General features: G+C 44.2%; 1 protein-coding gene across 1 annotated transcript in view; it reads left to right on the top strand.

The window, feature by feature from the left end:
- Positions 1-2952: 2952 nt before the first annotated feature.
- AFF2 (ALF transcription elongation factor 2) overlaps positions 2953-14852 on the top strand; it is a 332516-nt gene continuing 320616 nt past the window's right edge. Inside the window, exons 1-3 of the mRNA XM_065900280.1 lie at positions 2953-2969; positions 3084-3204; positions 12097-12957. Of these exons, the coding sequence (XP_065756352.1) occupies positions 2953-2969; positions 3084-3204; positions 12097-12957 (999 nt within the window). The remainder of the gene's footprint in view (positions 2970-3083; positions 3205-12096; positions 12958-14852) is intronic.

Raw genomic sequence — 14852 nt, forward strand, 5'->3', positions numbered from 1 at the left:
GTTTTAATTAGCTGGTGCTTCAAATTAGTCATTTTGGTTTCAGTCAGAAATCAGTGACGTTCTGCACTGTGAAAACCTCATCACCCTGTAGTTTGTTCCTCATTATACTTCGCCCGGTGAAGCTTTCAGTACAACGCCCTGCTGAGCGAAAAAGGAGAAAACGGGAGAGATTTGGTTGCATTCCAAGAGCAGTGAAACTCTATGGAGATTTAGTTCATTCTCACCAGAGATATGAGAATTAACTGTTCTTTGTTGTATGTGTTAAAAAATGCAGCAGATAACACCCATGTGCGCGCTCAATCTGCTCTTCCGATTTTTCGTCTGGAATTTGGTAGCTTAATGAACTGATGCAAAACGCAGCCAAGAGCCTTCTCACAAATCCAACCTGGGTCGAAAGCCCCAAGCGCCCTGACTGCCGGCCGCTTGAAGGGTTCTCATGCATGTTGAAGCACGTTTCCTTTCTTCTCTTCCTTTCTTTCCTTTTGGGTTTTAATTATCTTGCCCTCAGAGGAAGAGGAAGGTAGTTTGCAAAGCCAAGAGACCAAAGTCCCTTGGTTCTCCTCATGGGACAATGAAATGGGATCCCCGGGACTGTCATTCTGGGCTGTCAGGTGCAAGGAGTGAACAGAGAGCTGGAAAACTGACATATTGCTCGCGTTCCTTGGAAGCGTGAGGCTTCTGCTCTCATGTTTGCATGGAGCATCATGGCTGCAGCAAACCCTCTTCCCAGGTCCCACCCCCACTAAATATTGCTTTAACTTGTCCCCTCATCCCACCCCTGACACCCCGTCGTTCTTACATTTCGGCAAACTGATGATGGGCTCAGGTTACACAGGGCCAGTGTCTGATGCTGAGTGAGTCTTGTGCTCCACGCTTCATGGACCCCAGACGTTACCGTTGACTCCACATCAGCCTCCAACACAGAGACATTGCGTCACGTGGCGGCTGTTTGGGGTTCTGATCTCAGCTCGTGAATGGGAATGACAGATGATGCCAACAGACGTAACACCTGTGGATGGCATCTGGGACTGTGAATGATGGGCTGGCTTTCAGTAGTACCCGGACCGGGCGTCTTTGTTGACCAGGCGGGGCCCAGATGTGAGGCCTGGGCTTTGGGTGGAGCCCTGGGGTGTCTTTGATGTTCCCAGACGGTGCTGACATTTGCTGGGCATACCTATGAGTGATCCGGTGAGCTCCTCTGTATCTGGCATGGTTTGCATTATGACAGGATGATGTCCATGTAAACATCCTATAAATGTTGCCACGATTTTTAGATGGGGAAGTGAAGTGCTGTTCATCCAGGAGATAAGGCTATCAAGGTCACTTAGGATTTGTCAGTTCACGTATTCCTGTGGAGAAAGGCGGATGGTTAGGTGTATTGACCTGTTACACTCCATCTATATCAATATCTCCTTACGCTGCCACGGGTATTGCATGCTCTGGGATCTTATTTTGTAAATTAACATCATGATACTCATGAGCAAACTAGGCTACCAATGATAGGTAATAAGGTTTGGAATGTATTCAGAACCTGTCGACTGTACTTATATATTATATCAGTATATCTCTTATAGTTCCTTTAGCTATTATGTTCGTTTGCGTGTCAATTACCTAATTAAGTCTTCACATGACATTGCAGGTTTCGTCTGCTAGCCGAAAGTAGAGCGTTCCTATGAAACCTTTCATAAGCAAAATGGTGTAAAAGTGAAGAGTATCCCCCCAATTTCTGCAAGTTCTCATTATGCCACTTGGCGTTTAAGAAAGACCTATGTTAGTAAGGGAATGACGTTTTTTGTAAAAGAGAAAAAACTCTTCGGATTTTTTTTTTTTTTGTTAGCGAGAAAAGGTACTAACACAGGTCTCTCGTAAAAGTGGCTTGCTGCAAACGTTTGGAAAGCAGGGGATACCTGTATTAACATGGGGAAGGAAAGCAACATTTATACAGCACCTGCTAGGCATTTTATGTACATATATAATTGAAATTTTCCCAGTGTATATGTACTCACTTTGAGTGGAATTACAACCAAAAGCGGGGAGGGGAACCCAATGAACAAAATAAAATCCACTACTGTGAGACTTCTAGATTACGGTTTAGTATGCATAGTCTTGCATGATGAAGAAAATATTTTTTTTCTTAATAAGGAAGCATTCCATTCTATAAAACCCAAGGACCCGGAATGCTTAGATATAGCCTGGAAGCTTTTGTACTGATCCTCCAATGGGAAAGCCTGAAATGTCATGAGAGTCAGGGTTACACAGTGTTTATAAAACATTTGTGCCCTAAGGTCATTCAAAGGTTTTTACACCTCTTTTCATTGTTAGTAGTTTGTTGGTCAAGCCAGACCCCTTTCTTTGTGAACAGTTTCCCACAAAACAAAAAGGAGTGTGATTGATTGGGTGACTTGGATTTTTGTAGACTTCTGAAGATGTTCTTAAACTCTCCTTTGATTTTTCTTTTCTTTTTTTTTTTGGCCGCCCCACGTGGCAAGCGGGATTCTTAGTTCCCAGACCAGGGATCAAACCCAGGCCCCCTGCAGTGAAAGCTCGGAGTCCTAACCACTGGACCGCCAGGGAATTCCCTCTCCTTTGATTTCATTACCACAGGCTAACACTGGCTGTGGGCCCAGGACGGAATTCCAGTTTATCCACAATAACATATTTGATAATTCCTTTCCCTTAGGACTTCGTGACATCTGTGAATTCTGAGCCCTAGGCAGTTGGCAACACAACGCAACCCGAATTCAGTACTTTTTTGCGCAGTGGACTGACTTTGGGGGACTCTGCTGTAATTGCCTGTAGTAATCAAGTAAGGACAAGGGAAGAGGATTATGCCATACTTAAGTGGTCACGAGTACAGTTTCTAATAAGCAAGTTTCTGTTTTCTTCTGTATTCGGAAGAACTGGTCAGGGTCTTAAACCCATTGAGAATAAAGAAAAGGAGCCCTGCTCTCTATGCAGTATCAGTTCGGGTAGCCTCGGCTTGTTGTTTTGTTTTTTCTCCTTATTGATAACAAGGGAGATCTAAATAACTTACATGACTAATTCATCTTTGTCTCCTTTTGTCTTTTTTCTTTGCATGTCAGTCACTATGAACAAGACCGTAGTGCACTTAAGAAAAGGGAATGGGAGCGGAGAAATCAAGAAGTCCAGCAAGAAGACGATCTCTTTTCTTCAGGCTTTGATCTTTTTGGGGAGCCCTACAAGGTAGCTGAATATGTATGTAATCTATCTTTCTGGAAAATGGTTGCTTGTTATATTTTTGAATGCACTAATCAACATTTAGTCTATTTGCAAAACACCCAAATCATCTCCAGGAGAATATGTTTTACAAATGAAATATATACATATGCTGTATTGGGGGCAATGGCAAGTTTCTGAGGAAGTCTTCAGAGACAAATTCCATCTTCTTGGGGGAACACAGTAGGATTTGCAAGGGACTTATGAGACTTCCTGTCTCCGAAGAGTTCTTTCCTGCCCAGCACTACCTACAGCAGGGAGTGCCCCCAACACTTTGTCCCACTTGGATTATCAGCGTGGCAGCCCCTGAAGACTTCATCAGAATGTCAATGGATAATGTCGGTTTCTCCTCCCAATCAGTGCCATCCATGGCAAGGCCACTGCTTTCTGTTTCCATTTTAGGTTGTCAGCAGCTGTTTAGTGGTTCGAGTACTCTTTGAAAATCACTGTTCTAGGAGAAAGGGAAAGGCCAATCATTTTTTTCCCGGTGATGAATAATCATGGGTTAGGAGATTGCCTCAACCAGAAGACGTAGTGTAGCTAGGTTGATTTTCTAGTGGTATTCTGGCTAGTGTGTAGCTCCAATAACGATCATACTTCTATGTCTACGGGTATCGATTTCACAGTGACTGCCTCTGAACTTTCTGTTTGGGGTGGGGTTGGGAGAAGAATCTTGGTGAATTGCTGGCAGCTGGTTGGTTTTTATTGACATTTACTAGCAGGGTAATTTTCTGTAATGAAACACAAGTGACCTAAGAGGTAAAACAACAATAGAGGAAACGTTCACGAGTTGTGATTTTAGAAGAGCGCCATTTAGGTGACAGTGACTGGGGTAGACAGTAAGCTGTCTGGACTGGTGACTAGTGAGACCAGAGTCCCGGTGCCTTGTTCAGACTAAGCAAGCAGCTCTTGATTGAGACACTCAGGTGCCTTCCAAATGTGGTAAGTCTGACAAAGAGACTATTAGTTTTCAATTTGTCAACAATAGTATAATCCTTAATAATCCATTTTTCCTATCTCAATTGATTTAATTTCTATACTGCCTTTGAATGTGCGCATGTAGAGATATGGTTAGCTTGACAAGGATTTATTGAAGGCCCACTGTGTGCCAGCCACGTCTTAGACTAGTGTCCAAAGGGAAATAAGACGTAGACCCTGCCTTCAAGGAATTCCTTGTCCAGTGGCAGAGATCATCACGAATGAGTGAGGGCATGACCGCATGGTAACTGCTGAAGAGGTAGGCAGGGGAAAGATGCCCGAAGACTTCTTACCTCGTACCAAGGAGTTTGGACATGAGCCTGTACGCGAAGAGAAGTCATCGCAAGTTTTAAAGTTAGGACGTGGCTTGGACAGACGAAGAATTGTAAAGATGATGTTGGAAGTGTGGAGAGTGGTGGGTTGGAGAGAAGGGAAACTAGAGGCAGATAAAGAAGCTATTGTCGTTGCCTGAGGGGGGTTCATGGCAGGCTGGACTTAGAGTAGAGCCAGGAAGTTGAAGTGATAGGGCAGGTGTCTGCCTGGAGGTGGAGTGTGCGATAGGAATGAACGATTCCGATCTTTTAGACTTGAGAGGAGGCTGGTGTTATTAACAGGTTGTTCGGGAGGACAACAAGGTTGGTGCTTGTAGAGAAAAGGTAATTAATTCTGCTTTGAGCATGATGGGTTTAAGATGTCAAGGGAGAGATATCCAGTAGGCTTGGGGTGTATGGATCTGGAGCTAATGAGAGCGGTCAGGAGAGAGAGTTAGGTGTTACTACGTAGGTGGCAGTGGAAGCTGGGAGAATGGGTATTATCACTAAGCCAGATGGCTGGGTAAGAAGAACAAAGAGAGAATCTTGAGGAGCAGTAACATTTAAGGGGTGAAAGGGAGAGTCGTTTTCTTTGGTGATGGTGGTAGTCATTGTGGGTTGGGGAGTAAATGGGAAAAGGTGAAATAAAGAAATAGAGGCAGTGAATGTAGACTTGATCTTGCAGAGAGTCTTCGTATGGAGGGGGGAAGAAAGGAAGATACGTAGAACGAGAGGGGAACAATTATTTGGAAGGAAGCTTTTTTTAAGGGGAGAGAAACGTGAACGTGTTTAGAGATTGATGGGAAGGAACCAATGTCAGTGGAGAAGGTGAGGGTGAAGACACAGGAGGGAGAGGTGATGATGGGCAGAGCAAGGTCCCAGAGGAGATGAGAAAATACAAAACAGAGAACATGTGAAGAGTGATGAGCCTTGGGGAGGAAGGTGGGGATGGAATGTTAGGATGAGGAAGAAGCGGGAGAGTGGAAGGAAGACTGGGGACACGATAAGAAGCTGTGGCCTCCATATTTTCTAGAAAGTGGAAGAGAGGTCAAAGGATGATAGATGCCTCATCCCTTCTTGAGAAAGAGGAATGACCAGATGAGTTTTACCTCTTATCTTCGGAGGGGTTAGAAAAATGAGCTTTACTCAAAGGGCTCATTCTGAAAATTCAATATCTACTCCATGCTTAACACTATTAGGAGGTGTAGAACCCTTGGCTTATTTCCCCCTTTATAATTTTAAGTCTTGTTGAATTCATGGTCTTGTACCTTTAAGGTAAATGCCCTTTCTCGTTAACAAGCCTGTAATATAGATGCGTATCTATTTTTAGATGTAAGTGGTGTAGTTTTGAGTAGGCAGTTAAAGAACCTGTTATCAACATTGTCATTTTCAAAAGTCATCTGTCTTGATAGGACAAGAGTACATCAGGTCTGTGTGTGGTTAGTAGCCTGGTGCCTTTATGCTACTTGATGGGGAAGAGGCTTTGTTTTGGAGTCGAGACTACGAAGGAAAGGAATAATGCTAACAGTTGATGACCTGGTAATTCTCTTTCTTTCACTGCCGCTTTGATGACTGACTGCCATCTTGTGCTGTGTACATGTTCAGGGTTTCCTGGGAGATCATTGGGCAGTATGCTTCTCCTTTGCCCCATATCACGATACTAGAACAGATGTACACCTCTAAAAGCTCCCTAGACCTGGACTGGTGTGGACACCCTTGGCGTATCTGGACATGCCAGTGGCAATGGGAGTTCTAGAGCTGGCCTGTGGTCCACCGGTAGAAATGAGGACATTCCTACCACAACTCTTCCTGAGGGTTGTGGTAGGAATGCCTACCAAATTAGCAATCAAAATTCCTGGTGGTTGATCAGGACTTTAAGGAAACTTCTTGCCACTCTAAGTCCTAAAACAAGGCCCGATCGCCTCTCCGATGGCTTTGGTAGTTCATAAACTAGCCAATGAGCATCAGTCCCTAGGACCCACTGCCCTTTCTTGGCAGAGAGAAGAAATGGGGACCTCTCATGGTCCTGGCTGATTTCTTTCCCTTCTTGGCTTCATCTCTACCACTCCCAGAATGGAAAGAATGTTGACCACCCCTAGATTGGGGTGCTGGTGGGTAACATCCCTTGGTGGCTGCTTTTGTTGCTTTGAAATCTGAGTTTGTGCTGTGCTGCTGGAAAGGATGTGTTCAAAAGTGCTTGAAAAATGTGAAGCCGTTTGACGTGTCTACATTAGTGTGGAAAGATGGGGAGGGAAGAGGAACTGGCATGTACCAAGCGTCTCCTGTGTGCCAGGAACCGTGCTAGAGCTCTCTTCACGTGCTTGCCTAGCCCTTACGGCATATGGGTACGCATTCTCCCAGTGTTTCCCATGAGGAATTTGAGGTGAGCTTCTCTGCAGCCTCATATCCGCATAAGTGTGACTCCACATCTGTAACAGGAAGCTGTTTATCCTCGACAAGAAGTCAGAAGACCCGATAAGCTTACCTCCTGTGTGACTTTGGGGAAGGAACTTTATTTCTCTGACCTAGAGTTTCCTTTTCTCTGAAGTGAATACTAGTAGCTGATAGAAAACATAACTGATGATAACAACAACAAGTGACATTTTACAGCTCTTCGCAGCTCAACAAGGATGAGGAAACCGAGGCGCAGAGACATTAAGTTGCCTATCCGAGGTCATTTGGGTCAGGGCAGGTGGAAGCCAGAGTAGACCAGAACGGCTGTGCTGACTCACGTGGTGATTGTGAGGGTCAAGTCAGACAATCCGCGGAAACCTTGCTTTGAAACCCGTAATGTGCTATACAGATTCAAGGTGTTAGCATTATTATAATTAGAGAAAGAAATAGCAACTTACAGCTTAGAGAGATTAACTGTAAAAATATTAGAATTTTAAAGAAAGGAATTACTAGATCACATATATTAGCCACAATGAAATAAAAGAAAAAAATGAACCTCAAAACTGAAATTATTTTGCTATTTCAGTTTTGAGGTTCATTTTTTACAGTAGTCTCCTAGCACAGTGGTCTTGCAATGAAATTATATTACTGATTTGTAGATAACATTAGAAGCAAACTGAGGCAGCTCTGCATTTGCCGAAGTAATAAGAGGCAAAAAGCTTAAATGAAGGAGTGCTGTTAGTCATGAGCCACAAACCAGACATGTAATTTATGCCTGAAAATACTCGGGAAATGCATTTCCTTGATGATGGAGAAATTGCGATTACTTAGAAAATAATGGCTGTGGAGGTTACCTTTAAGGAATCAACCAATTATCAAGAACGGGAAGTAAAGAATTGGCCAAATTGAAAGAAGCCTGTAATTGATTGAAGCGGCTAAATTTCCATTTTTGCCATGTTTATAATGTGCAACCAGGACGGCTAAGAATCCCTTGCTCCTTAAAAAGGTTCTTAAGACTCGGGAGGATGAAGAAGACGATTTAGTGTGAACCGGAAGTTGCTATGGTGTATAATGAGCGTCCATCATGTAGGTGTACATAAATGTATTTCAGGCCCCGTTGGTTTTCTAGCCAGTGGATCTTATATCGACATCTTGAGAAATTTTAAAACTGGTTGACAGTTACCCACCTCCAGTGTTGGGAAGGCAGACAGTTGACTCTGACGACCTGGTCTGTACTGTTAATTTTTTTTTTTTTTTTTTTTTTTGGTACGCGGGCCTCTCACTGTTGTGGCCTCTCCCGTTGCGGAGCACAGGCTCCAGACGCGCAGGCTCAGCGGCCATGGCTCACGGGCCCAGCCGCTCCGCGCGGCACGTGGGATCTTCCCGGACCGGGGCACGAACCCGCGTCCACTGCATCGGCAGGCGGACTCTCAACCACTGCGCCACCAGGGAAGCCCTGTTAATTATTTTGAGATTGTTGAGTGGTGGACTTCTTGAGGCTGTGTGTCCGTGTGTCGTCTGTGCCTAACCCAGCCTCATGAGTGTTTTGAATTTACCAGTGTGTGTTTTAGAATGACCGTGGTAATTGCTCCTTGTAGCCGCAGCACGTCTGCTACAGATCTTCCTTCAATCAGCAACTCAGAAAGTGTCACCAGTGAGCTCAGCCTTGAACTATATCTGCTATGTAGTTCTGGTCACAAGTCCCTCTGAGACAATTGCTGTGTGAGGAAGCTAGTTGAAGGGAATTGACCTCCCTTCATCCCCCCAGGTTATCCCAGCTCCACCCCTTATGCCATTAGTGTACAGGAAGGCCCTACGGTTGCACCTATTAACTTGGCCCCGTAACTCCACGTGCACACATGCCTTCACCGAGTTAGACTTTGACACAGTTCTGCTTTTTAGTCATCATAAGGAAAAGCCATGTGAAAAACGTCGTTGCATCTTCTGTAAAATTGGTGCTGAGAAAACGACTTGTTTTACCGTTCAGAGGTTCTCGTAACCTTGTAACCGAACCAACGAGAAGAATTCCTTTTCACTTTTCAGTATCCGGCAAACGTTTATCTCATTTAAGGAATTAGGATGTGCTTCCTGCCATCAGACAAGAGAATTCTATAAGCTATGAGCTTTTTCTTTTGGCCTTTAGCTATCAAGAAGCTCAAAGTTCAATTTGACGTTCATTCACAGTAACCAAGTTAGCTTAACCTTTGCTTTTCTGGTTATGTACCCTTTACTCCAAGCCACTGCAAATCCTTTATTGATATAGGCAGGGTATGAATTATAATTTGATTCTGTTCAATTCAGCAACAATTTGCTGAGTACCTAGGATGCATCAGACATGGTACTAAGTGTTGAGGACATGAAGGTGAATAAAAGGTAGTCTCTGACCTTGAAGAAAAGCCCATAGTTTTGTGCTGGAGAAGAACTCATAACTGTAGTAGACCCTATGTAGTAGGAGGTGGATTTTCTAGACTTATTTGGAGAGCTTTCAATCTTCGTCTAATTTTAGTCATGTAGACAACAGTTTTAGACATTGGAGAGCTTAGAAATTCTCCTAATTTCAAGCATATTTTAAAATCTAGAGATGGAAAAAAATTCTAAGCATGCATCGGAAACCCAGATCAGTAAAACAGTAAACCGAAATGAAGAGACGTTAAAACCTAAGCAGGGTCTCTCCACTGAAGATAAGATGGACATGTCCTTTTTACTTACTGCTGAAATATGAACGAGGATGTGACTAGCTTGCTTGCAAACAAATGGGCCTTGAGGTTCTTGGCTTCTGATGATGTTGGCCCAGAGAGAGTGAATGACTTCTCAGAACTTTGAGGTATTGTGGTGTTCTCTGTGACATCTGGGGGCAAAGTTCTGATTCTCTAGAACTGTCTTTCAATGAAAGTTCAAAGAATTTTCAGTAAATGATCAATGAACTGTCAACGAAAGGTCAATAACTTTGAGCTTCCTGGTGGCTAAGGCAAAAAGGGAAAGGTTATAGAATTCTCTTTGTCTAATGGAAGGAAGCATGTCTTAATTCATTAAAGGAGACAATATAAATGGAGGCATTTAAAAATAGGAAATGAAATGGTGTTGTTTCCCTTTGTTGGGTCAGATCCTGAAGATAGCAGGTATCAGTTTTTATCAGGCAATCATCTGGTCCAAGAGGTAAACTATTTGAGGGACCAGCACAGCCCTGCAAGTATTTACAGCTTGCGTTGAATTCTACTGGGCCCTGACCACAATGAAATCTCTTTGTTTTTTAATTTAGGGATTGAATAGAGGCCGGTTTTGGCTGCTGCCCAAACGGTTCCTTGGGCACCTCCGTTGAAGGAGACTGCTGTATACAAAGAGTTTATTCTTGCCTTAGCTGAAAAGTAATTTCTGCCATTAAAAGTGACAAACCCAGGGACTTTCAGGGAATAAAAGTGATTTCTACCCTTCTCTACCTCTTAAATTATGCCTTTCAAATGTACTTCTGAACATGGAGTGATTATTGAGCCGAGGATTATATGGAACTGTAATTGTTTAATCACTCCTTCAGCACCAAGGTTGCATGTGATGAAATATAAGATGTTCCTGAGTATAAGAAAACTAAAACTGACATACATGTATTTGATTTCTAAAACTCCCCATCCCCCATGGAGCCCTCTTAGCATGTCATTAGCGTGCTTTTCCTTAGTCTTTGAATATGATTTGCCCCGTGACCCGAGTTGAATGCTATATACAGTATGTGGGGATTATGGTAATAACAAGGCCAAGGTTGCCAGCTCGATTCCCTCTGGTTACTCCTTCTCTGGATCCTTTGCTGGGTCCTTCTCTTCTCTTAAAGGTTGACGTTCCACAGGGCTCTCTCCTGAGCCTGATCTTCTCATTCTTCGTTTCCTTTCCCTGGGTGATTTCATCCATTTCCAGCACTTCACCCTCCATTCATCCGCACACTCTCCCGTCGTGACATACAGAGAGCAGCACGCAGCCATACATCCTAGGTTTAGCCTGAGATGCCAGGCTTGAACAGGCACACACCAGGTGTTAAGGGCGTGTGAGCAACCTTAGATGTTAAACATCTGTCTTCAGTGGAGGCTGTACCAGTGGGGAGGTAGCCACCCCCTCCTGTACATGGAGAGCTTGCCTATGACTCCTGGGACATGGAGGCTACACAGGGTGGCCGTCTTCCCCAGGCGCTGGCCCTGCTGCCGGATGTCTCCATGGATGCTGGTAGCCTTCTTTCATTGCAACATCTTGGGCCAGGGTAATGCAGCCTAGACACAAAGCAGCCCTTTGCCCCTGAATTCAGCAGCTGGTTTTGATAATACCTTTGGCAGGTAAAGAGAGTATACTGAAACGTCCTTGTGTTGATTCTCCATATAGAATGATGTAGTTGCCAACTTTGAAAATCGGACTTTGTTTTGATTTACTTAACCAACAGTTTAAATTCTTGAATAAATTTTTCTAAACCCTTGAAAAGACAGAGGAGAGCTTGAGTCACTGTTGATGAACAGTTTGCACCATTTCAAAGTAAACGAGTATGAAACATCAATATGTAAACACAGTTGCCCCCAGAATACGTAGGCAGACACCAGTAATTTATGCAGTCTTTGATTAAAAGGAATTGGATTCACTTTAGTCATACGTTAGCTCAATTCAATGTTGTTTAAGCCCATGCCTTTTCTAAACTGAATGTAGCCGTGATAGCACAGTTTAACTGACTTCCTTATCCAACGGGCTAAGGCTTTTTCGTGGTGTAATGTAGCACAAAGGGCTGACATGTCAAGAACAAACGTAAGTCGAACATTCTATTATAATTCCAATGATCAGTAAGCGGAAGTTGTTAATCAGTGTAGAATGTACAGTTCAACTCATTGGACCTGAATTAAGTTATTTTGCTAATAAAATTCGTAAGCAACGTAATTTAAAACTTTCTCCCAATGAGCGTGTTTAAGTAAGAACAGGCCAGGGAGCATACAGACGTTAATCCCACAGCTCATTCCAAGAGGCTCTTTCAACAGTGTTGTTGATTTCTTTCTCTTACATAGCACATGAAATGTATGAAATTATATGGCAGCATGAGAATTTTAAAGAACCCTATATGCTAGTCTACTTAGGGCATCTGTATGAAACATTAACATTAGGAAACACAAACCTATTCATTCTCTCTCCTCCCACCCCCATCTTCTTGTTATTTTAGACAAACAAAGGTGATGCACTTGCCAACCGAGTCCAGAACACGCTGGGAAACTATGATGAAATGAAGGATTTGTTAACTAACCATTCTAATCAGAATCATCTAGTGGGAATCCCAAAGAATTCCGTGCCCCAGACTCCCATCAACAAAAATGAACCAAGCTTTTTTCCAGAACAAAAGAACCGAATGATCACACCTCATCAGGATAGCACTCACTCCTCGGCGCCAATGCCTCCACCTTCTGTTGTGATACTGAATTCAACCCTAATACACAGCAACCGGAAGTCAAAACCTGACTGGCCACGAGATAGTCAGAACGCTAGCATGGTACCGGCCAGCCAGGCTGGTAGTCAGCCCAGCAAGACGCAGCCATCAACACAGGACCAGCCCCCTGCCAGACTGGAAGACTTCTTCGTCTACCCAGCTGAACAGCCTCAAGTTGGAGCAGCTGAAGAGTCAAACCCACCCGCAAAGGAAGACGGTAACCTCAAGTCCAGTGGAGGGGATACGTTCAAAGAAATCTTTCAGTCCAGCTCACCAGAAGAATCTGAGTTTACACTGCAGGCGCCTGGGTCTCCCCTAGTTGCCTCCTCTTTATTAGCTCCCAGCAGTGGCCTTGTGGTTCAAAACTTCCCACCCGGGGTTTACTGCAAAACAAGCGTGGGGCAGCAAAAACCAACCGCATATGTCAGACCCATGGATGGTCAGGACCAAGCCCCGGACATCTCTCCCACGCTGAAACCTTCAATTGAATTCGAGAACAGCTTTGGGAATCTGTCATTTGGGTCACTCTTGGATGGCAAACCCAGTGCACCCAGTTCAAAGACTAAACTGCCAAAGTTCACCATTCTCCAAACAAGTGAAGTAAGTAATTTTTAAAGTTCTGTTTTGTTTCTTTTTGTCTTGTTTCGTACCTTCTTGAGCTGTAGATGCGACTCTTCAAGGTCAGAGTCTGAGTCTTGATCTCCTGTCACTTGTGACTTGACTGACACTCTGCAAATACAGTTAAATCTCCATAATTTGGAATGAGTTATAAAATAGTCTCAGAGAATGCATTTGTGGTAATATTCTGTACAAATCAATCACATTGGAGATTTTCACTGGTCCTAAGCAGGATGAGGTACATGAAAAGACTGTGAGTCACCCTAGGCCTTCACTAACTGATAGCGTATCATAAACATAAAACACAGAAGTTCCTTAAGGTACAAGGATGTACAAGTGTGATTTGCTGGAACCGGAAGTGGAAAGCGTTCTTTAAGAATCGTAGCTTCTTGAGCGCTTGCAGGGCTGTTCCTTGGCAAGATCTTAACGTTATCTTCCGTATCCCTCAATCTTTCCTTCTGCATCACCTTCTTCTACAGATGCCTACCTAACCCTCTTGTACTGCCTTGATCCCTTCTGCCAAAGCCAAAAGCATTGCCTTATAAAAGAGAAGTCCAGAGGGACCAAAGCCTCTCCCAAAGGAATGAATCGCTAATGATTGGATCTCAGGCCTTGTGGCCCCTGGGTGGGGGGCATATATCGGGTGCCTCTCAGATGCCACCATGTAAGCGGCTGTCTACTGCACCTCAAGCGCTTGATTGCAGAAGAAACCACTGCTTTCACTGGTGACTAAAGGCTTGAAAAGACACGGAGGAAGAAAGTAGGTTGAAATTCTTACTCAATAGGACTCACAGACAGTCTGTGTGAACTATTGCAGAGTCCGAGTTAGTGGTGTCTGAATTAGAGAAGTCTGACCACATGTACCCTGTGGCTCTTCTTTTATTCACACCCAGCAGATGCGCTGATTTCAGAGGACGATGGGAACACCAAGGAAGGGAGGATGGGGGCCCTTGGTTTGGATTTTCTCAATGCATGTTTTGAGTATTCTTTCATTTCTCAGGCGGTTTTGCTGTCGGTATCATCATCAATCATCAGGTCTCGTCAAGCTTCCTCCCAAGTATCTCTCCAGTCTGTCACCTCTTCACCCTCACCGCCTTCGAAGCGCCCGTGAGCATCTCTTGCCCGGGCTGCCTCCTGTCTGGTGTCCCTCCCTCTAGGCTCCCCTCTCTTTCAAACCATCTTCAATCCAGGCCGATCCAGTGGGCAGATCTGACCATGTCACTCTCTGCTTTGGATTCTTCAGTGCCTTCTCATTGCTTCTGGGAAACAGTCCAAATTTCTTAGTCCCACATACAAAGCTCTTCACTCTCTGATTTCATACTCCCTTCCCGACCTCATACTTCACGACTTCTTCACATGCAGATGAGATCTCAGCCACGCGGAGCTACCTGTGGTTCCCCGTCATGTCCTGCTTTGTCACGCTTCCTTGCTTTTGTGCCCGCTGTCTCCTCAGCCTAGAATGTCTCTCCCTACCCTCCTCTGTCTTCCCGGTGAAGTCCTGTTTCTCCTTCAGGTCTACTTGGTTGTCACTTTTCTCCATGAAAGCTTCCCTGATTCCACGAGGCTTAATGACGAAGTCCTTTCTCTGGGCTTGCCGAGCGCCTTACATACACCTTGGCTGGCACTGACGTCATTGTATGGTAGTTACTCGTTTATGTGTCTGTCTCCTCTACTAGACTGTGAGCTCCCTGAGAGCAAGGAATGTCTCGTTCTTCTCTGTATCCCAAGTGCCTAGCAATCGCCTGGCACATAGTAGATACTCAATAAATGTCTGTTGAATGAATGAACTTCAAAGATCGTTACTTGATTACATTTCCTAAGCCATAATGTTAATCAAATAACACAAACAAAGGTAAACAATTGCTAGAAGATCCATC

The sequence above is a fragment of the Phocoena phocoena genome, chromosome X (genome assembly GCF_963924675.1).
Source record: "Phocoena phocoena chromosome X, mPhoPho1.1, whole genome shotgun sequence".
NCBI classification, from domain to species: Eukaryota; Metazoa; Chordata; class Mammalia; order Artiodactyla; family Phocoenidae; genus Phocoena; species Phocoena phocoena.